This window comes from Paralichthys olivaceus, chromosome 17 (genome assembly GCF_024713975.1).
Source record: "Paralichthys olivaceus isolate ysfri-2021 chromosome 17, ASM2471397v2, whole genome shotgun sequence".
Lineage (NCBI taxonomy): Eukaryota > Metazoa > Chordata > Actinopteri > Pleuronectiformes > Paralichthyidae > Paralichthys > Paralichthys olivaceus.
The window spans coordinates 2,001,648-2,026,220 of record NC_091109.1 but is presented as its reverse complement, the minus strand read 5'-3'; the positions used below and the strand labels follow the sequence as shown (position 1 = coordinate 2,026,220).

At 36.5% G+C, this 24,573-nt stretch overlaps 1 protein-coding gene across 1 annotated transcript in view; it reads left to right on the top strand.

Moving 5' to 3' along the window:
* Positions 1-24,573, top strand: part of maf1b (MAF1 homolog, negative regulator of RNA polymerase III b) — a 29,060-nt gene that overhangs the window by 3,330 nt on the left and 1,157 nt on the right. The window contains exons 3-7 of the mRNA XM_020087496.2: positions 22,941-23,072; positions 23,435-23,597; positions 23,721-23,842; positions 23,962-24,081; positions 24,421-24,513. Of these exons, the coding sequence (XP_019943055.1) occupies positions 22,941-23,072; positions 23,435-23,597; positions 23,721-23,842; positions 23,962-24,081; positions 24,421-24,513 (630 nt within the window). The remainder of the gene's footprint in view (positions 1-22,940; positions 23,073-23,434; positions 23,598-23,720; positions 23,843-23,961; positions 24,082-24,420; positions 24,514-24,573) is intronic.

Here is a 24,573-nt window from a genome sequence, read left to right as displayed (position 1 = left end):
CCACACAGCATACACACCATACACAGACAGGACACAGACATGGGCTGGGGCCATAACACCCCCCCCCCCATAAAGACAGGGTCCCACACGGAACCCTGGCAGCCCAAGAGGTAGAAGGGAAAAGGACAAGGGAGCAGGCGATACCTGAAACAAATAAAACAGACACCAATATGAATATACAGCAAACAGATTAATCACATGGAGCCCTTGACAAGGCGTCAGCTACCACATTGTCACAGCCCTTGATATGGCGGATTTCAAGGCAAAATGACTGCAACAACAGGGCCCACCGAATTAAACGTTGGTTCGGACATTGCAGTGAACTCAGAAATGTCAAAGGGTTGTGATCTGTCAAAACAACAACAGGTCCAGAACTAACATAGACACTGAAATGCTGCAAAGCCAAAACCAAAGCCAGTGTTTCCTTTTCAATAACAGAATAATTTAACTGATGCTTATTAAACTTCCGTGAAAAAAAACAAACAGGCTTATCCACTCCCAAGTCATCAGGTTGCAGCAACACTGCTCCCGCCCCCACATAACTGGCATCTGCCTCAACTTTAAAGGGCCTATCCCACAAAGGAGCAGCCAAAACCGGAGCATGACAAATAAGGGCCTTCACATTCTCAAACGCAGACTGACACTCAGAAGACCAGTCAAACATAGTTTTAGCCTTCAACAGGTTAGTAAGAGGTGCAACCACAGTAGAAAAATTCCTACAAAAACAACGATAGTACCCAACGAGCCCCAAAAACCTCATCAGTTCTTTCTTGGTTGTAGGAGGAACATAGTTATCAATAGCTTGCACCTTTGCTCTCACAGGACAAACTCTACCCTGACCCACCACACGACCAAGATAAGTAACCGTGGCCTTCGCAAAGTCACATTTGGCCAGATTCACAGTTAAATGTGCGTGAGCCAAGCGGTCAAACAACTCGCCAATGCGGTAAAGATGGACGTCCCAATCATCTGAGTAAATGACAACATCGTCTAAATACACTGAACAACCTTCCAGATCTCCCACAACCCTGTTCATCAGGCGTTGGAAGGTCGCCGGCGCGTTGCGCAAACCAAAAGGCATGACTGAATAGGAATATAAGCCTGTGGATGTAATAAATGCTGCAATGTCTCTTGCCCTCTCAGACAGTGGGACCTGCCAATATCCCTTGAGCAAATCAAATTTGCTCACAAATTTAGCTGACCCAAACTGGTCGACACAATCCTCCACACGAGGGAGGGGAAAACAATCAGGTTTTGTGACACTATTTACTTTACGAAAGTCTGAACAAAATCTGGGCGTGTTATCCGACTTTGGAACGAGCAAGCAAGGCGAGGCCCAAGAAGAGCAGGACGGCTCCGCCATGTCATTCTCCAACATAAACTTAACCTCAGCATCAAGAAATTGTCGCTTCTCTGGATGAAGACGGTAGAACTTCTGTTTAATGGGTTTAGAATCACCTACATCAATATCATGTTCAATCAAGTGTGTGCGGGTTAGTGGGAACAACAACTTGGTAAACAGGATCCCCAACAAAATTTTCCCACTGAGGCACCCATTTCCTCACCAACACACCATTATCAATAAAATAACACTGAGCGTGATTTCCCACCTCACCAACAGGGCAAACCATCTCCCGCAACGCCTTAAGGGAGACATCCGTTTGCTGCTGCTCCACCAACTCACTGTAAGAGACAGACCAAGGTACATCAGAACATTTTACATCATGCTGCAGTGAACTGTCAACTTCTTCTGCGGAACTCCCATCTGCCTGCGTGCGCGCCATGGCCCGCGTCACAGCGCATGCAGTAAATACATCAGGGAACTCCCTCTCGTTCTTATCAGGTTCACTGCTAACGAGGGGAACCGGAACCACAATAGGAGGGGGAACATCCCCCCAAACCTTGCTACCGCATATGCCATTACCCAGAATCACTTCAATTCCATCCAGAGGTAAAGCCGGGCGCACACCAACCACCACTTCACCCTGAAAAAGATCACAAGACAACATCATTTTATGCTGAGGCACGCGCAAAACTTTCAATCCCATCCCAAGCACAGGGATAAATGAGCCGGTGTAAGTCTCATCTGAAAACGGTAAGACTGACGTCAAAATAAAAGAATCGAAAGCAGCCGTATCCCGCAGTATCTTTACGCGCACTTTCTTGTCACTACCTACCAGGGAAACAACACCGTCACTGATAAACGGCTTAAAAGACTTGAGCCCCACACCGGCTACCTGAGGCCCCGCCTCAGTACCTGCCGTCAAATCCTCCAAGACCAGCGCAACTAACATTGCTGGCTTGGGAGTAAAACTGGACTCAGTGTGCTTCAACCTGGACTTTAACGCATAACAATCACGCCTCCAATGGCCCCGTTTGTGACAATAATTACAAACTTTATTAGACTCACGTGCACCACGTTCGTCCCTCTGCTGGTCTGTTGGTCTTACAGGGCGCCCAGACCCAGCACTGCCACCGGAGAAAGCGTCCCTGTGCCCGCCACCGCGAGCCACAGGAGCATCCCCCCCGTGCGTCAGCACATAATCATCGGCCAAGGCAGCGGCCTCAGCTGTCGTTTTAACTTTGCGCTCACTGATGTAAGTAGCAATGCGCTCCGACAGCGAGTTCTTGAACTGCTCCAAAATAACCAGCTCCCGCAGACCATCATATGACTCAACATCTGTAGCAACACACCAGCGATCAAAATAAGTGGACAAGTCACGTGCAAACTCCATGTGAGACTTCTCACCTCTCTTCCCAGTCCTAAATCGCTGGCGATAAGCCTCAGGGACAAGCTCAAATGCCTTCAGAATAGCTGATTTTACTGTTGCGTAATTCCCACACTCACTGCTACTCAAGGACGAATAAGCCTCCTGGGCCCTGCCGGTTATCACACACTGCAACAACAATGCGCGTGTGGCCTCAGACCACCCCCGTGCATCCCCCAGACGCTCAAACATTAGAAAAAACGTCTCTGGATCACGTTCATTAAATTTGGGCACAAGCCTCAAATCACTCAAATCATTACCAGCATCAGCACGTACCGCATTTCCCCCAGACACAGAGGGACCACCAGGTAACAAACCAGCCGCTGCTCTTTCCTCACGAGCCACCTGCAGCTGTTGCCTCTGCAGCTCCAGTTTCGCCAACTCAGTCTCCTGCTTAATCCTCTCCAAAGAAAGCTCCTTCTCTGCCTCAAACTTCAGACGCAACTCCAGCAACTCCTTTTGCTGCTCGAAGGACAACCCAAGACCAACACCAAGACTCGCAACCGAGTCATCACACACAGAAGCGCCAGCTTCTTTCACGGTGCCCAAAACCTTCATTTTACACAAATGCACCTTCAAATTGGACCGAATGGTCTCCTTAACACGTCTGTCCCCTACATCGACCTCATAATAGTCCACTATTTTAAGCAACTGCTCCCTAGAACACTCATCCAACCACTGCTCAGACGGCTCCTCCAAAAACGCCTTCACTATTACATCCATCTCAATCACTTGCGAGAAAAACAGAAAAAGTAAAATGTCAGACCCACCTGTGCGCTTTCAGTCGGAGTTCCCCCGCTAGTTATCTGCCTAACCAGAAACTAACTACCTAACTCCCCCCTAGTCTTCATGAGGCGTAGCGGCGGGTATTTATGCACCTAGAGCCCGCTGGTTCGAAAGCAGCCACCAGTAAACTGGTCACCACCCCGAAACCACGGACAGTGCTCCCGAGCAGGTTATGGGAAAAGGGGAAAGGGAAGCTCTCAACCACCGTACCCCAACACTAACAACCCCCGCCGACGAATCCCAAAGGAGAGACGCCGCTAAACTTACCAGGAAAAACTCCGACAGAACACTGCACACACACCTTGTCCGACACTCACCTTTCTCCGCTTCCGCCAAAGTCCGTTCCGCATGAATGAATGAAAACCGGCTATAGGAAAAACACACCTGCTCACAACTCACAAACGCATGCGCGCCAACGCACAAAGGGAGAAACACGTCACCGTTCACCTAGGGAATCCCCACAAAGGGAACCCCACAAACCCGACGTCACACGCCGCACAAGATCAGTCAATCACATCCAACAAGCGCCGCTAATTACACAGACAGCAATACCCAATTACTGCGCTCACTCAGAACGTCAAAGACGAAATACGTACCAACAAGGCAACAAATCCACTAAACGCCCAGCACTTATCCAGGACGAGCCCCCAACTTTGTTACGCCTGGCTCTGAGGCCGCAACAACACAGACAAGGCAGCGTGATGTAGCGAATTACAATATGCTTTATTGATTTAACATAAACGGAAATGAGCGATGGAATGTGAAAGTGAGCGTCAGTAGTGTGTGAGGGTGTTTGAGTGTTATGTAGTATGTGTGGTGCATGTTGTCAGGTGCAGAACATAACAAAAGATGCAGCAGGATGGAGATCTCAGGGATGAGTGAGAGAGCAAGACAGCCCACGGCAGGGGGTTTATAACAGCAAGCCAATCAGGGAGCCCTGCACAGGAACCTCCAGCCGGCTAACAATCAGCAACCTGCAAGACACACCCACACAGCATACACACCATACACAGACAGGACACAGACATGGGCTGGGGCCGTAACAATAGTAACCTATGACTTTTTTATCATATTTCGGACGACATAGTAACCTATGACTTTTTTATCATATTTCGGACGACATAGTAACCTATGACTTTTTAAGAGATTTTGGACGACATAGTAATCTATGACTTTTTTAACATATTTCTGACGACATAGTAACCTATGACTTTTTTATCATATTTCGGACGACATAGTAACCTATGACTTTTTTATCATATTTCGGACGACATAGTAACCTATGACTTTTCTATCATATTTTGGACGACATACTAACCTATGATTTTTTTAAGCGATTTTGGACGACATACTAACCTATGACTTTTTTAAGTGATTTCGGACGACATAGTAACCTATGACTTTTTTATCATATTTTGGACAACATACTAACCTATGACTTTTTTATCACATTTTGGACGACATACGACTTTTTTTTCATATTTCAGACGACATAGTAACCTATGACTTTTCTATCATATTTTGGACGACATACTAACCTATGATTTTTTTAAGCGATTTTGGACGACATACTAACCTATGACTTTTTTATCATATTTCGGACGACATAGTAACCTATGACTTTTTTATCATATTTCGGACGACATAGTAACCTATGACTTTTTAAGAGATTTTGGACGACATAGTAATCTATGACTTTTTTAACATATTTCTGACGACATAGTAACCTATGACTTTTTTATCATATTTCGGACGACATACTAACCTATGACTTTTTTATCATATTTCGGACGACATACTAACCTATGACTTTTTTATCATATTTCGGACGACATACTAACCTATGACTTTTTTATCATATTTTGGACGACATAGTAACCTATGACTTTTTTATCATATTTTGGACGCCATACTAACCTATGACTTTTCTATCATATTTTGGACAACATACTAACCTATGATTTTTTTATCATATTTCGGACGACATAGTAACCTATGACTTTTCTATCATATTTCGGACGACATACTAACCTATGACTTTTTTAAGTGATTTCGGACGACATAGTAACCTATGACTTTTTTATCATATTTCGGACGACATACTAACCTATGATTTTTTTAAGCGATTTTGGACGACATACTAACCTATGACTTTTTTATCATATTTCGGACGAGCCCCCAACTTTGTTACGCCTGGCTCTGAGGCCGCAACAACACAGACAAGGCAGCGTGATGTAGCGAATTACAATATGCTTTATTGATTTAACATAAACGGAAATGAGCGATGGAATGTGAAAGTGAGCGTCAGTAGTGTGTGAGGGTGTTTGAGTGTTATGTAGTATGTGTGGTGCATGTTGTCAGGTGCAGAACATAACAAAAGATGCAGCAGGATGGAGATCTCAGGGATGAGTGAGAGAGCAAGACAGCCCACGGCAGGGGGTTTATAACAGCAAGCCAATCAGGGAGCCCTGCACAGGAACCTCCAGCCGGCTAACAATCAGCAACCTGCAAGACACACCCACACAGCATACACACCATACACAGACAGGACACAGACATGGGCTGGGGCCGTAACAATAGTAACCTATGACTTTTTTATCATATTTTGGACGAAATACTAACCTATGACTTTTTTAAGTGATTTCGGACGACATAGTAACCTATGACTTTTCTATCATATTTTGGACGACATACTAACCTATGACTTTTTTAAGTGATTTCGGACGACATAGTAACCTATGACTTTTTTATCATATTTTGGACGAAATACTAACCTATGACTTTTTTAAGTGATTTCGGACGACATAGTAACCTATTACTTTTTTATCATATTTCGGACGACATAGTAACCTATGATTTTTTTATCATATTTCGGACGACATAGTAACCTATGACTTTTTTATCATATTTCGGACGACATAGTAACCTATGACTTTTTTAAGTGATTTCGGACGACATACTAACCTATGACTTTTTTATCATATTTCGGACGACATAGTAACCTATGACTTTTTTATCATATTTCAGACGACATAGTAACCTATGACTTTTTTATCATATTTTGGACGCCATAGTAACCTATGACTTTTTTATCATATTTCGGACGACATAGTAACCTATGACTTTTTTATCATATTTCGGACGACATAGTAACCTATGACTTTTTAAGAGATTTTGGACGACATAGTAATCTATGACTTTTTTAACATATTTCTGACGACATAGTAACCTATGACTTTTTTATCATATTTCGGACGACATAGTAACCTATGACTTTTTTATCATATTTCGGACGACATAGTAACCTATGACTTTTCTATCATATTTTGGACGACATACTAACCTATGATTTTTTTAAGCGATTTTGGACGACATACTAACCTATGACTTTTTTAAGTGATTTCGGACGACATAGTAACCTATGACTTTTTTATCATATTTTGGACAACATACTAACCTATGACTTTTTTAAGTGATTTCGGACGACATAGTAACCTATGACTTTTTTATCATATTTCGGGCGACATAGTAACCTATGACTTTTTTAACATATTTCAGACGACATAGTAACCTATGACTTTTTTTTTATCATATTTCGGACGACATACTAACCTATGACTTTTTTATCATATTTCGGACGACATACTAACCTATGACTTTTTTATCATATTTCGGACGACATAGTAACCTATGACTTTTTTAACATATTTCAGACGACATAGTAACCTATGACTTTTTTTTTATCATATTTCGGACGACATAGTAACCTATGACTTTTTTATCATATTTCGGACGACATACTAACCTATGACTTTTTTATCATATTTCGGAAGACATAGTAACCTATGACTTTTTTTTTATCATATTTTGGACGACATACTAACCTATGACTTTTTTATCATATTTCGGACGACATAGTAACCTATGACTTTTTAAGAGATTTTGGACGACATAGTAATCTATGACTTTTTTAACATATTTCTGACGACATAGTAACCTATGACTTTTTTATCATATTTCGGACGACATAGTAACCTATGACTTTTTTATCATATTTCGGACGACATAGTAACCTATGACTTTTCTATCATATTTTGGACGACATACTAACCTATGATTTTTTTAAGCGATTTTGGACGACATACTAACCTATGACTTTTTTAAGTGATTTCGGACGACATAGTAACCTATGACTTTTTTATCATATTTTGGACAACATACTAACCTATGACTTTTTTAAGTGATTTCGGACGACATAGTAACCTATGACTTTTTTATCATATTTCGGGCGACATAGTAACCTATGACTTTTTTAACATATTTCAGACGACATAGTAACCTATGACTTTTTTTTATCATATTTCGGACGACATACTAACCTATGACTTTTTTATCATATTTCGGACGACATACTAACCTATGACTTTTTTATCATATTTCGGACGACATAGTAACCTATGACTTTTTTAACATATTTCAGACGACATAGTAACCTATGACTTTTTTTTTATCATATTTCGGACGACATAGTAACCTATGACTTTTTTATCATATTTCGGACGACATACTAACCTATGACTTTTTTATCATATTTCGGAAGACATAGTAACCTATGACTTTTTTTTTATCATATTTTGGACGACATACTAACCTATGACTTTTTTATCACATTTTGGACGACATACTAACCTATGACTTTTTTTTCATATTTCAGACGACATAGTAACCTATGACTTTTTAAGAGATTTTGGACGACATAGTAACCTATGACTTTTTAAGAGATTTTGGACGACATACTAACCTGTGACTTTTTTAACATATTTCTGACGACATAGTAACCTATGACTTTTTTATCATATTTTGGACAACATACTAACCTATGACTTTTTTATCACATTTTGGACGACATACTAACCTATGACTTTTTTAAGTGATTTCGGACGACATAGTAACCTATGACGTTTTTATCATATTTTGGACGACATATGACTTTTTTAAGTGATTTCGGACGACATAGTAACCTATGACTTTTTTATCATATTTTGGACGACATACTAACCTATGACTTTTTTATCATATTTCGGACGACATAGTAACCTATGACTTTTTTATCATATTTCGGACGACATAGTAACCTATGACTTTTTAAGAGATTTTGGACGACATAGTAATCTATGACTTTTTTAACATATTTCTGACGACATAGTAACCTATGACTTTTTTATCATATTTCAGACGACATACTAACCTATGACTTTTTTATCATATTTTGGACGCCATACTAACCTATGACTTTTCTATCATATTTTGGACGACATACTAACCTATGACTTTTTTAAGTGATTTCGGACGACATAGTAACCTATGACTTTTTTATCATATTTTGGACAACATACTAACCTATGATTTTTTTAAGCGATTTTGGACGACATACTAACCTATGACTTTTTTAAGTGATTTCGGACGACATAGTAACCTATGACTTTTTTATCATATTTTGGACAACATACTAACCTATGACTTTTTTAAGTGATTTCGGACGACATAGTAACCTATGACTTTTTTATCATATTTCGGGCGACATAGTAACCTATGACTTTTTTAACATATTTCAGACGACATAGTAACCTATGACTTTTTTTTAATCATATTTCGGACGACATAGTAACCTATGACTTTTTTATCATATTTCGGACGACATACTAACCTATGACTTTTTTATCATATTTCGGAAGACATAGTAACCTATGACTTTTTTTTTATCATATTTTGGACGACATACTAACCTATGACTTTTTTTTTATCATATTTCGGACGACATACTAACCTATGACTTTTTTATCATATTTCGGACGACATACTAACCTATGACTTTTTTATCATATTTCGGACGACATAGTAACCTATGACTTTTTTAACATATTTCAGACGACATAGTAACCTATGACTTTTTTTTAATCATATTTCGGACGACATAGTAACCTATGACTTTTTTATCATATTTCGGACGACATACTAACCTATGACTTTTTTATCATATTTCGGAAGACATAGTAACCTATGACTTTTTTTTTATCATATTTTGGACGACATACTAACCTATGACTTTTTTATCACATTTTGGACGACATACTAACCTATGACTTTTTTTTCATATTTCAGACGACATAGTAACCTATGACTTTTTAAGAGATTTTGGACGACATAGTAACCTATGACTTTTTAAGAGATTTTGGACGACATACTAACCTGTGACTTTTTTAACATATTTCTGACGACATAGTAACCTATGACTTTTTTATCATATTTCGGACGACATACTAACCTATGACTTTTTTATCATATTTCGGAAGACATAGTAACCTATGACTTTTTTTTTATCATATTTTGGACGACATACTAACCTATGACTTTTTTATCACATTTTGGACGACATACTAACCTATGACTTTTTTTTCATATTTCAGACGACATAGTAACCTATGACTTTTTAAGAGATTTTGGACGACATAGTAACCTATGACTTTTTAAGAGATTTTGGACGACATACTAACCTGTGACTTTTTTAACATATTTCTGACGACATAGTAACCTATGACTTTTTTATCATATTTTGGACAACATACTAACCTATGACTTTTTTATCACATTTTGGACGACATACTAACCTATGACTTTTTTAAGTGATTTCGGACGACATAGTAACCTATGACTTTTTTATCATATTTCGGACGACATAGTAACCTATGACTTTTTAAGAGATTTTGGACGACATAGTAATCTATGACTTTTTTAACATATTTCTGACGACATAGTAACCTATGACTTTTTTATCATATTTCAGACGACATAGTAACCTATGACTTTTTTATCATATTTTGGACGCCATACTAACCTATGACTTTTCTATCATATTTTGGACGACATACTAACCTATGACTTTTTTAAGTGATTTCGGACGACATAGTAACCTATGACTTTTTTATCATATTTTGGACAACATACTAACCTATGATTTTTTTAAGCGATTTTGGACGACATACTAACCTATGACTTTTTTAAGTGATTTCGGACGACATAGTAACCTATGACTTTTTTATCATATTTTGGACAACATACTAACCTATGACTTTTTTAAGTGATTTCGGACGACATAGTAACCTATGACTTTTTTATCATATTTCGGGCGACATAGTAACCTATGACTTTTTTAACATATTTCAGACGACATACTAACCTATGACTTTTTTATCATATTTCAGACGACATAGTAACCTATGACTTTTTTATCATATTTTGGACGCCATACTAACCTATGACTTTTCTATCATATTTTGGACGACATAGTAACCTATGACTTTTTTTTTATCATATTTCGGACGACATACTAACCTATGACTTTTTTATCATATTTCGGACGACATACTAACCTATGACTTTTTTATCATATTTCGGACGACATACTAACCTATGACTTTTTTATCATATTTCAGACGACATAGTAACCTATGACTTTTTTATCATATTTTGGACGCCATACTAACCTATGACTTTTCTATCATATTTTGGACGACATACTAACCTATGACTTTTTTAAGTGATTTCGGACGACATAGTAACCTATGACTTTTTTATCATATTTTGGACGACATACTAACCTATGACTTTTTTATCATATTTCGGACGACATAGTAACCTATGACTTTTTTATCATATTTCGGACGACATAGTAACCTATGACTTTTTAAGAGATTTTGGACGACATAGTAACCTGTGACTTTTTAAGAGATTTTGGACGACATACTAACCTGTGACTTTTTTAACATATTTCTGACGACATACTAATCTATGACTTTTTTATCATATTTTGGACGACATACTAACCTGTGACTTTTTTAACATATTTCTGACGACATACTAACCTATGACTTTTTTATCATATTTTGGACGACATAATAACCTATGACTTTTTTATCATATTTTGGACGCCATAGTAACCCATGACTTTTTTATCATATTTCGGACGACATAGTAACCTATGACTTTTTTATCATATTTCAGACGACATAGTAACCTATGACTTTTTTATCATATTTCAGACGACATAGTAACCTATGACTTTTTTATCATATTTTGGACGCCATACTAACCTATGACTTTTCTATCATATTTTGGACGACATACTAACCTATGACTTTTTTAAGTGATTTCGGACGACATAGTAACCTATGACTTTTTTATCATATTTTGGACAACATACTAACCTATGACTTTTTTAAGTGATTTCGGACGACATAGTAACCTATGACTTTTTTATCATATTTTGGACAACATACTAACCTATGATTTTTTGAAGCGATTTTGGACGACATACTAACCTATGACTTTTTTAAGTGATTTCGGACGACATAGTAACCTATGACTTTTTTATCATATTTTGGACAACATACTAACCTATGACTTTTTTAAGTGATTTCGGACGACATAGTAACCTATGACTTTTTTATCATATTTTGGACAACATACTAACCTATGACTTTTTTAAGTGATTTCGGACGACATAGTAACCTATGACTTTTTTATCATATTTCGGACGACATACTAACCTATGACTTTTTTATCATATTTCGGGCGACATAGTAACCTATGACTTTTTTAACATATTTCAGACGACATAGTAACCTATGACTTTTTTTTTATCATATTTCGGACGACATACTAACCTATGACTTTTTTTATCATATTTCGGACGACATACTAACCTATGACTTTTTTATCATATTTCAGACGACATAGTAACCTATGACTTTTTTATCATATTTTGGACGCCATACTAACCTATGACTTTTCTATCATATTTTGGACGACATACTAACCTATGACTTTTTTAAGTGATTTCGGACGACATAGTAACCTATGACTTTTTTATCATATTTTGGACGCCATACTAACCTATGATTTTTTTAAGCGATTTTGGACGACATACTAACCTATGACTTTTTTATCATATTTCGGACGACATAGTAACCTATGACTTTTTTATCATATTTCGGACGACATAGTAACCTATGACTTTTTAAGAGATTTTGGACGACATAGTAACCTATGACTTTTTTATCATATTTTGGACGACATAGTAACCTATGACTTTTTTATCATATTTCGGACGACATAGTAACCTATGACTTTTTTATCATATTTTGGACGCCATACTAACCTATGACTTTTCTATCATATTTTGGACGACATACTAACCTATGACTTTTTTAAGTGATTTCGGACGACATACTAACCTATGACTTTTTTATCATATTTCAGACGACATAGTAACCTATGACTTTTTTATCACATTTTGGACGCCATACTAACCTATGACTTTTCTGTCACATTTTGGACGACATACTAACCTATGACTTTTTTATCATATTTTGGACGCCATACTAACCTATGACTTTTTTATCATATTTTGGACGACATACTAACCTATGACTTTTTTATCACATTTTGGACGCCATACTAACCTATGACTTTTCTATCACATTTTGGACGACATACTAACCTGTGACTTTTTTATCATATTTTGGACGCCATACTAACCTATGACTTTTCTATCATATTTTGGACGACATACTAACCTATGACTTTTTTAAGTGATTTCGGACGACATAGTAACCTATGACTTTTTTATCATATTTCGGACGACATACTAACCTATGACTTTTTTATCATATTTCAGACGACATAGTAACCTATGACTTTTCTATCATATTTTGGACTCCATACTAACCTATGACTTTTTTAAGTGATTTCGGACGACATAGTAACCTATGACTTTTTTATCATATTTTGGACAACATACTAACCTATGACTTTTTTAAGTGATTTCGGACGACATACTAACCTATGACTTTTTTATCATATTTCGGACGACATAGTAACCTATGACTTTTTAAGAGATTTTGGACGACATAGTAACCTATGACTTTTTTATCATATTTTGGACGACATAGTAACCTATGACTTTTTTATCATATTTCAGACGACATACTAACCTATGACTTTTTTATCATATTTTGGACGACATACTAACCTATGACTTTTTTATCATATTTTAGACGACATACTAACCTATGACTTTTTTATCATATTTCAGACGACATACTAACCTATGACTTTTTTATCATATTTCAGACGACATACTAACCTATGACTTTTCTATCATATTTTGGACGACATACTAACCTATGACTTTTTTAAGTGATTTCGGACGACATAGTAACCTATGACTTTTTTATCATATTTCGGACGACATACTAACCTATGACTTTTTTATCATATTTTGGACGACATAGTAACCTATGACTTTTTTATCATATTTCGGACGACATAGTAACCTATGACTTTTTTATCATATTTTGGACGACATACTAACCTATGACTTTTTTAAGTGATTTCGGACGACATAGTAACCTATGACTTTTTTATCATATTTTGGACGACATACTAACCTATGACTTTTTTATCACATTTTGGACGACATACTAACCTATGAGTTTTTTATCATATTTCAGACGACATAGTAACCTATGACTTTTCTATCATATTTTGGACTCCATACTAACCTATGACTTTTTAAGTGATTTCGGACGACATAGTAACCTATGACTTTTTTATCATATTTTGGACAACATACTAACCTATGACTTTTTTAAGTGATTTCGGACGACATACTAACCTATGACTTTTTTATCATATTTCGGACGACATACTAACCTATGACTTTTTTATCATATTTCAGACGACATAGTAACCTATGACTTTTCTATCATATTTTGGACTCCATACTAACCTATGACTTTTTTAAGTGATTTCGGACGACATAGTAACCTATGACTTTTTTATCATATTTTGGACAACATACTAACCTATGATTTTTTTAAGCGATTTTGGACGACATACTAACCTATGACTTTTTTATCATATTTCGGACGACATAGTAACCTATGACTTTTTTATCATATTTCGGACGACATAGTAACCTATGACTTTTTTATCATATTTCGGACGACATAGTAACCTATGACTTTTTTATCATATTTTGGACGACATACTAACCTATGACTTTTTTATCACATTTTGGACGACATACTAACCTATGACTTTTTTTTCATATTTCAGACGACATACTAACCTATGACTTTTTTAAGTGATTTCGGACGACATAGTAACCTATGATTTTTTTAAGCGATTTTGGACGACATACTAACCTATGACTTTTTTATCATATTTCGGACGACATAGTAACCTATGACTTTTTAAGAGATTTTGGACGACATAGTAATCTATGACTTTTTTAACATATTTCTGACGACATACTAGCCAATGACTTTTTTATCATATTTCGGACGACATACTAACCTATGACTTTTTTATCATATTTCGGACGACATAGTAACCTATGACTTTTTTTTCATATTTCAGACGACATACTAACCTATGACTTTTTTATCATATTTTGGACGACATACTAACCTATGACTTTTCTATAATATTTTGGACGACATACTAACCTATGACTTTTTTATCACATTTTGGACGACATACTAACCTATGACTTTTTTATCATATTTCGGACGACATAGTAACCTATGACTTTTTTATCATATTTCGGACGACATAGTAACCTATGACTTTTTAAGAGATTTTGGACGACATAGTAACCTATGACTTTTTTATCATATTTTGGACGACATAGTAACCTATGACTTTTTTATCATATTTCAGACGACATACTAACCTATGACTTTTTTATCATATTTCGGACGACATAGTAACCCATGACTTTTTAAGAGATTTTGGACGACATAGTAACCTATGACTTTTTTATCATATTTTGGACGACATAGTAACCTATGACTTTTTTATCATACTTCAGACGACATACTAACCTATGACTTTTTTATCATATTTTGGACGCCATACTAACCTATGACTTTTCTATCATATTTTGGACGCCATACTAACCTATGACTTTTTTATCATATTTCAGACGACATACTAACCTATGACTTTTTTAAGCGATTTTGGACGACATAGTAACCTATGACTTTTTTATCATATTTTGGACAACATACTAACCTATGATTTTTTTAAGCGATTTTGGACGACATAGTAACCTATGACTTTTTTATCATATTTTGGACGACATAGTAACCTATGACTTTTTTATCATACTTCAGACGACATACTAACCTATGACTTTTTTATCACATTTTGGACGACATACTAACCTATGACTTTTTTTTCATATTTCAGACGACATAGTAACCTATGACTTTTTTATCATATTTCGGACGACATACTAACCTATGACTTTTTTATCATATTTCGGACGACATACTAACCTATGACTTTTTTAAGTGATTTCGGACGACATAGTAACCTATGACTTTTTTATCATATTTCGGACGACATACTAACCTATGACTTTTTTTTTATCATATTTCGGACGACATACTAACCTATGACTTTTTTATCATATTTCGGACGACATACTAACCTATGACTTTTTTATCATATTTCGGACGACATACTAACCTATGACTTTTTTAAGCGATTTTGGACGACATACTAACCTATGACTTTTTTATCATATTTCGGACGACATAGTAACCTATGACTTTTTAAGAGATTTTGGACGACATAGTAACCTATGACTTTTTTATCATATTTTGGACGACATAGTAACCTATGACTTTTTTATCATATTTCAGACGACATACTAACCTATGACTTTTTTATCATATTTTGGACGACATACTAACCTATGACTTTTTTATCATATTTTAGACGACATACTAACCTATGACTTTTTTATCATATTTCAGACGACATACTAACCTATGACTTTTTTATCATATTTCAGACGACATACTAACCTATGACTTTTCTATCATATTTTGGACGACATACTAACCTATGACTTTTTTAAGTGATTTCGGACGACATAGTAACCTATGACTTTTTTATCATATTTCGGACGACATACTAACCTATGACTTTTTTATCATATTTTGGACGACATAGTAACCTATGACTTTTTTATCATATTTCGGACGACATAGTAACCTATGACTTTTTTATCATATTTTGGACGACATACTAACCTATGACTTTTTTAAGTGATTTCGGACGACATAGTAACCTATGACTTTTTTATCATATTTTGGACGACATACTAACCTATGACTTTTTTATCACATTTTGGACGACATACTAACCTATGAGTTTTTTATCATATTTCAGACGACATAGTAACCTATGACTTTTCTATCATATTTTGGACTCCATACTAACCTATGACTTTTTAAGTGATTTCGGACGACATAGTAACCTATGACTTTTTTATCATATTTTGGACAACATACTAACCTATGACTTTTTTAAGTGATTTCGGACGACATACTAACCTATGACTTTTTTATCATATTTCGGACGACATACTAACCTATGACTTTTTTATCATATTTCAGACGACATAGTAACCTATGACTTTTCTATCATATTTTGGACTCCATACTAACCTATGACTTTTTTAAGTGATTTCGGACGACATAGTAACCTATGACTTTTTTATCATATTTTGGACAACATACTAACCTATGATTTTTTTAAGCGATTTTGGACGACATACTAACCTATGACTTTTTTATCATATTTCGGACGACATAGTAACCTATGACTTTTTTATCATATTTCGGACGACATAGTAACCTATGACTTTTTTATCATATTTCGGACGACATAGTAACCTATGACTTTTTTATCATATTTTGGACGACATACTAACCTATGACTTTTTTATCACATTTTGGACGACATACTAACCTATGACTTTTTTTTCATATTTCAGACGACATACTAACCTATGACTTTTTTAAGTGATTTCGGACGACATAGTAACCTATGATTTTTTTAAGCGATTTTGGACGACATACTAACCTATGACTTTTTTATCATATTTCGGACGACATAGTAACCTATGACTTTTTAAGAGATTTTGGACGACATAGTAATCTATGACTTTTTTAACATATTTCTGACGACATACTAGCCAATGACTTTTTTATCATATTTCGGACGACATACTAACCTATGACTTTTTTATCATATTTCGGACGACATAGTAACCTATGACTTTTTTTTCATATTTCAGACGACATACTAACCTATGACTTTTTTATCATATTTTGGACGACATACTAACCTATGACTTTTCTATAATATTTTGGACGACATACTAACCTATGACTTTTTTATCACATTTTGGACGACATACTAACCTATGACTTTTTTATCATATTTCGGACGACATAGTAACCTATGACTTTTTTATCATATTTCGGACGACATAGTAACCTATGACTTTTTAAGAGATTTTGGACGACATAGTAACCTATGACTTTTTTATCATATTTTGGACGACATAGTAACCTATGACTTTTTTATCATATTTCAGACGACATACTAACCTATGACTTTTTTATCATATTTCGGACGACATAGTAACCCATGACTTTTTAAGAGATTTTGGACGACATAGTAACCTATGACTTTTTTATCATATTTTGGACAACATACTAACCTATGATTTTTTTAAGCGATTTTGGACGACATAGTAACCTATGACTTTTTTATCATATTTTGGACGACATAGTAACCTATGACTTTTTTATCATACTTCAGACGACATACTAACCTATGACTTTTTTATCACATTTTGGACGACATACTAACCTATGACTTTTTTTTCATATTTCAGACGACATACTAACCTATGACTTTTTTATCATATTTCGGACGACATACTAACCTATGACTTTTTTAAGTGATTTCGGACGACATAGTAACCTATGACTTTTTTATCATATTTCGGACGACATACTAACCTATGACTTTTTTATCATATTTCGGACGACATACTAACCTATGACTTTTTTAACATATTTCAGACGACATAGTAACTTATGACTTTTTTTTTATCATATTTCGGACGACATACTAACCTATGACTTTTTTATCATATTTCGGACGACATACTAACCTATGACTTTTTTATCATATTTCGGACGACATACTAACCTATGACTTTTTTAAGCGATTTTGGACGACATACTAACCTATGACTTTTTTAACATATTTCGGACGACATAGTAACCTATGACTTTTTTATCATATTTTGGACGACATACTAACCTATGACTTTTTTAAGTGATTTCGGACGACATAGTAACCTATGACTTTTTTATCATATTTTGGACAACATACTAACCTATGATTTTTTTAAGCGATTTTGGACGACATACTAACCTATGACTTTTTTATCATATTTTGGACGCCATACTAACCTATGACTTTTTTATCACATTTTGGACGACATAGTAACCTATGACTTTTTTATCATATTTTGGACAACATACTAACCTATGATTTTTTTTAAGCGATTTTGGACGACATACTAACCTATGACTTTTTTATCATATTTCGGACGACATACTAACCTATGACTTTTTTAACATATTTCGGACGACATACTAACCTATGACTTTTTTTATCATATTTTGGACAACATACTAACCTATGATTTTTTTAAGCGATTTTGGACGACATACTAACCTATGACTTTTTTATCATATTTCGGACGACATAGTAACCTATGACTTTTTTATCATATTTCGGACGACATAGTAACCTATGACTTTTTAAGAGATTTTGGACGACATAGTAATCTATGACTTTTTTAACATATTTCTGACGACATAGTAACCTATGACTTTTTTATCATATTTCGGACGACATACTAACCTATGACTTTTTTATCATATTTCGGACGACATACTAACCTATGACTTTTTTATCATATTTCGGACGACATACTAACCTATGACTTTTTTATCATATTTTGGACGACATAGTAACCTATGACTTTTTTATCATATTTTGGACGCCATACTAACCTATGACTTTTCTATCATATTTTGGACAACATACTAACCTATGATTTTTTTATCATATTTCGGACGACATAGTAACCTATGACTTTTCTATCATATTTCGGACGACATACTAACCTATGACTTTTTTAAGTGATTTCGGACGACATAGTAACCTATGACTTTTTTATCATATTTCGGACGACATACTAACCTATGATTTTTTTAAGCGATTTTGGACGACATACTAACCTATGACTTTTTTATCATATTTCGGACGAGCCCCCAACTTTGTTACGCCTGGCTCTGAGGCCGCAACAACACAGACAAGGCAGCGTGATGTAGCGAATTACAATATGCTTTATTGATTTAACATAAACGGAAATGAGCGATGGAATGTGAAAGTGAGCGTCAGTAGTGTGTGAGGGTGTTTGAGTGTTATGTAGTATGTGTGGTGCATGTTGTCAGGTGCAGAACATAACAAAAGATGCAGCAGGATGGAGATCTCAGGGATGAGTGAGAGAGCAAGACAGCCCACGGCAGGGGGTTTATAACAGCAAGCCAATCAGGGAGCCCTGCACAGGAACCTCCAGCCGGCTAACAATCAGCAACCTGCAAGACACACCCACACAGCATACACACCATACACAGACAGGACACAGACATGGGCTGGGGCCGTAACAATAGTAACCTATGACTTTTTTATCATATTTTGGACGACATAGTAACCTATGACTTTTTTATCATATTTCAGACGACATAGTAACCTATGACTTTTTTATCATATTTTGGACGACATACTAACCTATGACTTTTTTAAGTGATTTCGGACGACATAGTAACCTATGACTTGTTTATCATATTTTGGACGACATACTAACCTATGATTTTTTTTTAAGCGATTTTGGACGACATAGTAACCTATGACTTTTTAAGAGATTTTGGACGACATAGTAATCTATGACTTTTTTAACATATTTCTGACGACATACTAACCTATGACTTTTTTATCATATTTCTGACGACATACTAACCTATGACTTTTTTATCATATTTCAGACGACATACTAACCTATGACTTTTTTATCACATTTTGGACGACATACTAACCTATGACTTTTTTATCACATTTTGGACGACATACTAACCTATGACTTTTTTATCATATTTTGGACGACATAGTAACCTATGACTTTTTTATCACATTTTGGACGACATACTAACCTATGACTTTTTTATCATATTTTGGACGACATAGTAACCTATGACTTTTTTATCACATTTTGGACGACATACTAACCTATGACTTTTTTATCATATTTTGGACGACATACTAACCTATGACTTTTTTATCATATTTCAGACGACATAGTAACCTATGACTTTTTTTTTATCATATTTCGGACGACATACTAACCTATGACTTTTTTTATCATATTTCGGACGACATAGTAACCTATGACTTTATCATATTTCGGACGACATAGTGCAGACAGTAGAAAGGTGTGGCTGGAGATCACAGATGGGCACACAAACAAGGGCAGTAGAGCAAACGAGAACCTACACGTTAGGCAACATCGTGATATCATACGGTTAAACTAGACGCCCCATTTATACGACCTATGCTCTGAGTTAATCACTGACAGTTCATGTTTTTCACTCAGCAAACTGTTAAACATTATGTTTTAAGGTTATGTAAGGCTCCAGCGGGGCTTATCATTACAGGGATAGTGGTTATATAAAGGGTAGCGGGTTGTGCTGGAGTTATGGTGCCTGGTCTGAGAGCAGAGTTTGGACTGGTGGGCGAAACTGAGCTCTTCGGTGTTTTTGTGACCGAAGGGACGCGAAACAGGAAGAGGGTTTGTCAAGTTGTATTGAAGGGAGTGGGGGAGGGGCGGCGATATATGCTGTGACCTGACGGGGGCGCTTTAACCCCCCCCCCCCCGTGTCTATTTTGAAATTTGTGTTGTTGGGGCTTATAATTATGCACACTCACAAACATACAGCAGTAATACTACATGAAAGCTGAGTGCTGCTGGAGCTGCCAGGACTGCTGGTGTTAAGGCTGCTTAGCCGATTAGTGAGGCAGCCCATCATAGCAGCAGGAATCGCAAGCTGCACACTTTACATAAAAATGTACCGTTCAGATGGTCCCTGTGATTTTCCACTGATACAAATTTGCATTAGCAGATCACTTAGAAAGTAAACGACAGAAAACTGTGATAATGGACCATATTTGTACTGCACTTGATGTCATATGTTTATTGCAAAATAGCAGCATAATATGGTAAAATATGGTAAAATATGAAGGTAGTTAATACAATAATACCTATATATTATATACAAAAGAAAAATGTGCAAGAAAGCTGCTGTTAATCCTATTTTAGTTCATCATAACCCTCCCTCAGCTCCAGTATCTGTCCTGTCATGAGTGTTCAGTCGCTCGGTCAGCTGTGTTGTGGGTAGAAAACCAGGGCAGTTATTTCCACAACCGTGTCCTCTGCCACCCGGTGTCCCTATAATTAGGCTGGCTGGGCCAGAGAAGTTCTTCTTGAGTCCGTATGTCTCAAGTTGCACAACCTTTGCTCTTACATAACCCCTGGGTGGGCGGGGGAAAGATAAACAACTGCACACCGTGTGCTCCGCTTGCATATCTGTGTACAGAGCCGCCTGACCCGGAGACATGAACGATCACGCAGGGTATTTTGGCACTGACTTGTTCTTGTCAGGTGTTTGTGCAGATTTGGTTCCAGTGGCGAGAAATGTGCGGGTTATGTTTAGGTCATGTTGTCAAACAAGGTGATGGGTTATGCAGATCTGGAGGCAAGTTTATAATCCTTTTTAATAAGAATTACATTTATAATGTCAACAACAAGTCAGATCTGATGTTCAAATTCATTCCTTCATATTCATATTTTGCCAAATAATACAGTTACAATCATTGTATACACAGAGATGTGAGAATTTAGCGCTTTACTTTTATTTTCTTTTAGAACATTTTGTTATTTTGCTTGGATAAAGCAAGACTTTATATAAAATCACATTTCAATCTAACTAATCACATGAGATGTTGATCAATAGAACTACATCTTATCTAATCAAAAGTTTACAAAATAATTTTCAGTGCATCCCAATATATATTATAGTGTTTTGTAAAGAGTTTATTTTTATTCTAGAGAATCCAAAAACAATCTGAAGTTAATCAGGCTTCATAAAAACCATTAAATGCCTCCAAGTGTTGTGTAACGGTGATTAAGCCTGATGGATTACTGAAGCGGTCTTTAGGGATTCAGTTGTACTTTCACTCTCCCATTATCATCTGTAATAACACACGCTTCATTTAACATGTGGATATTTGTCACTTAATTTAAAATGCATCATTTCTGATCCACAGGATTGAGAGCTACTCCTGTAAAATGGCAGGAGATGACAAACATATGTTCAAGCAGTTTTGCCAGGAGGGGGAGCCACACGTCCTGGAGGCTCTTTCTCCCCCTCAGTCCACCAGCACCACCAGCCCTTCACAGTGAGTATTGCTGCCCTCAGCCAATCACAACAGAGAAAGACAGAGCCAGTGTGAATCAGTTTGAAACACTTATTAACCATTATTGAATCTTATTACTGCAAACACTCGTGTTAGACAGGAGGGCTCGACCAAGCGAACTTTTCACACCTAAGTTGCAGCTTAGAAAACATATCAGCTTTTGTCAAATTTGTATAATTACCCAGTTTAATTTTGTCTTTCATCTTCATACAGTATTTTTTAATTCTCTTCCTGGTTGACCCTCAGTTCATGTCTCGTCTCGCCAGTTGTTTCTTTGCTCATTACCTCAATGTCATTTCTTGGGCATTAACAGTGTTTTTTGTTTTTTTTCTTGTTCTGTCCAGATATGGGAAGAGCAGTGAAGATGGGGAAAACCCTCTGAGTGACAAGTGTTGCAGGAAGACTATTTTCTACCTCATCACCACACTCAACGAGTCCTTCAGGCCCGACTATGACTTCAGTGCGGCGCGGGCCCACGAGTTCAGCCGTGAACCGAGTCTCAACTGGGTCAGTGTGCCGCTCTACAGTGGAGTCTGTCTTCCCTGTGGAGCAGATCTTATAAAAGATTAAAGTAGAAATGAGTAAAAACCAGCTTTGTGAAGTAATAATTAGAATGTAATTTCTCTGCAGGTGGCTAATGCAGTAAACAGCAGCTTGTTCTCAGCTGTCGGTGAAGAGTTCAACTCTCTGGGGCCGGAGTTGTGGAACGCCATCGACCAGGAAATCAACCTGCAAAGCTGTGACATTTACAGGTAAGGAATGTGTCTGCACAAGCCTTTGTGTGTTACGTAGCAGGGAATTTATGCTGCTGCAAATCCCTTTAGTGCCCGGAAAAAACGTTTAAATATTCTTTCCTCGTGTTTGTTTGTAGCTACAACCCTGATCTGGACTCGGACCCTTTCGGTGAAGAGGGGAGTCTCTGGTCATTCAACTATTTCTTCTACAACAAGAAGCTGAAGAGGATTGTTTTCCTCACGTATCGCTCTGTCAGGTCAGTAACACTCACACTCATTTGTTTCATACTCCTGACAGATTCTATATCTGATGTTTTGATTTTAAAAAGCAGCACTTCACATAGAACTATACCAAACTACGAGTTTTATTTCTTACTTAAATAACTGGAATGAGTTCAGTGAAGCACTTTGTATCTTCAGTTTAATAGAATTGATTGATATTCACTGTTTCGAGTCAGTGACGATGTTATAAGTTAACGTTGAGTCGTAGAGTTTCACAATGAGTTGCCAAAAAAGATACCAATCAAATAACTTTAGGTGTTTGTCGCGATGTTAGAGGAATAAACCTGTCTGATCAGAAACTTTATTTCTTGCAGCGTCCTGAGCGGATATGGTCGCGATTGTCTCGACAACGAGTTGGACATGGAGCTGGATGATGAGGAGGAAATGGATGGTTTCACTGAGGACAGGTCAGACGGGTTTATCACCTACTGACACATTTTCACAGGTTTTATTAGAAGAAAGTCTCA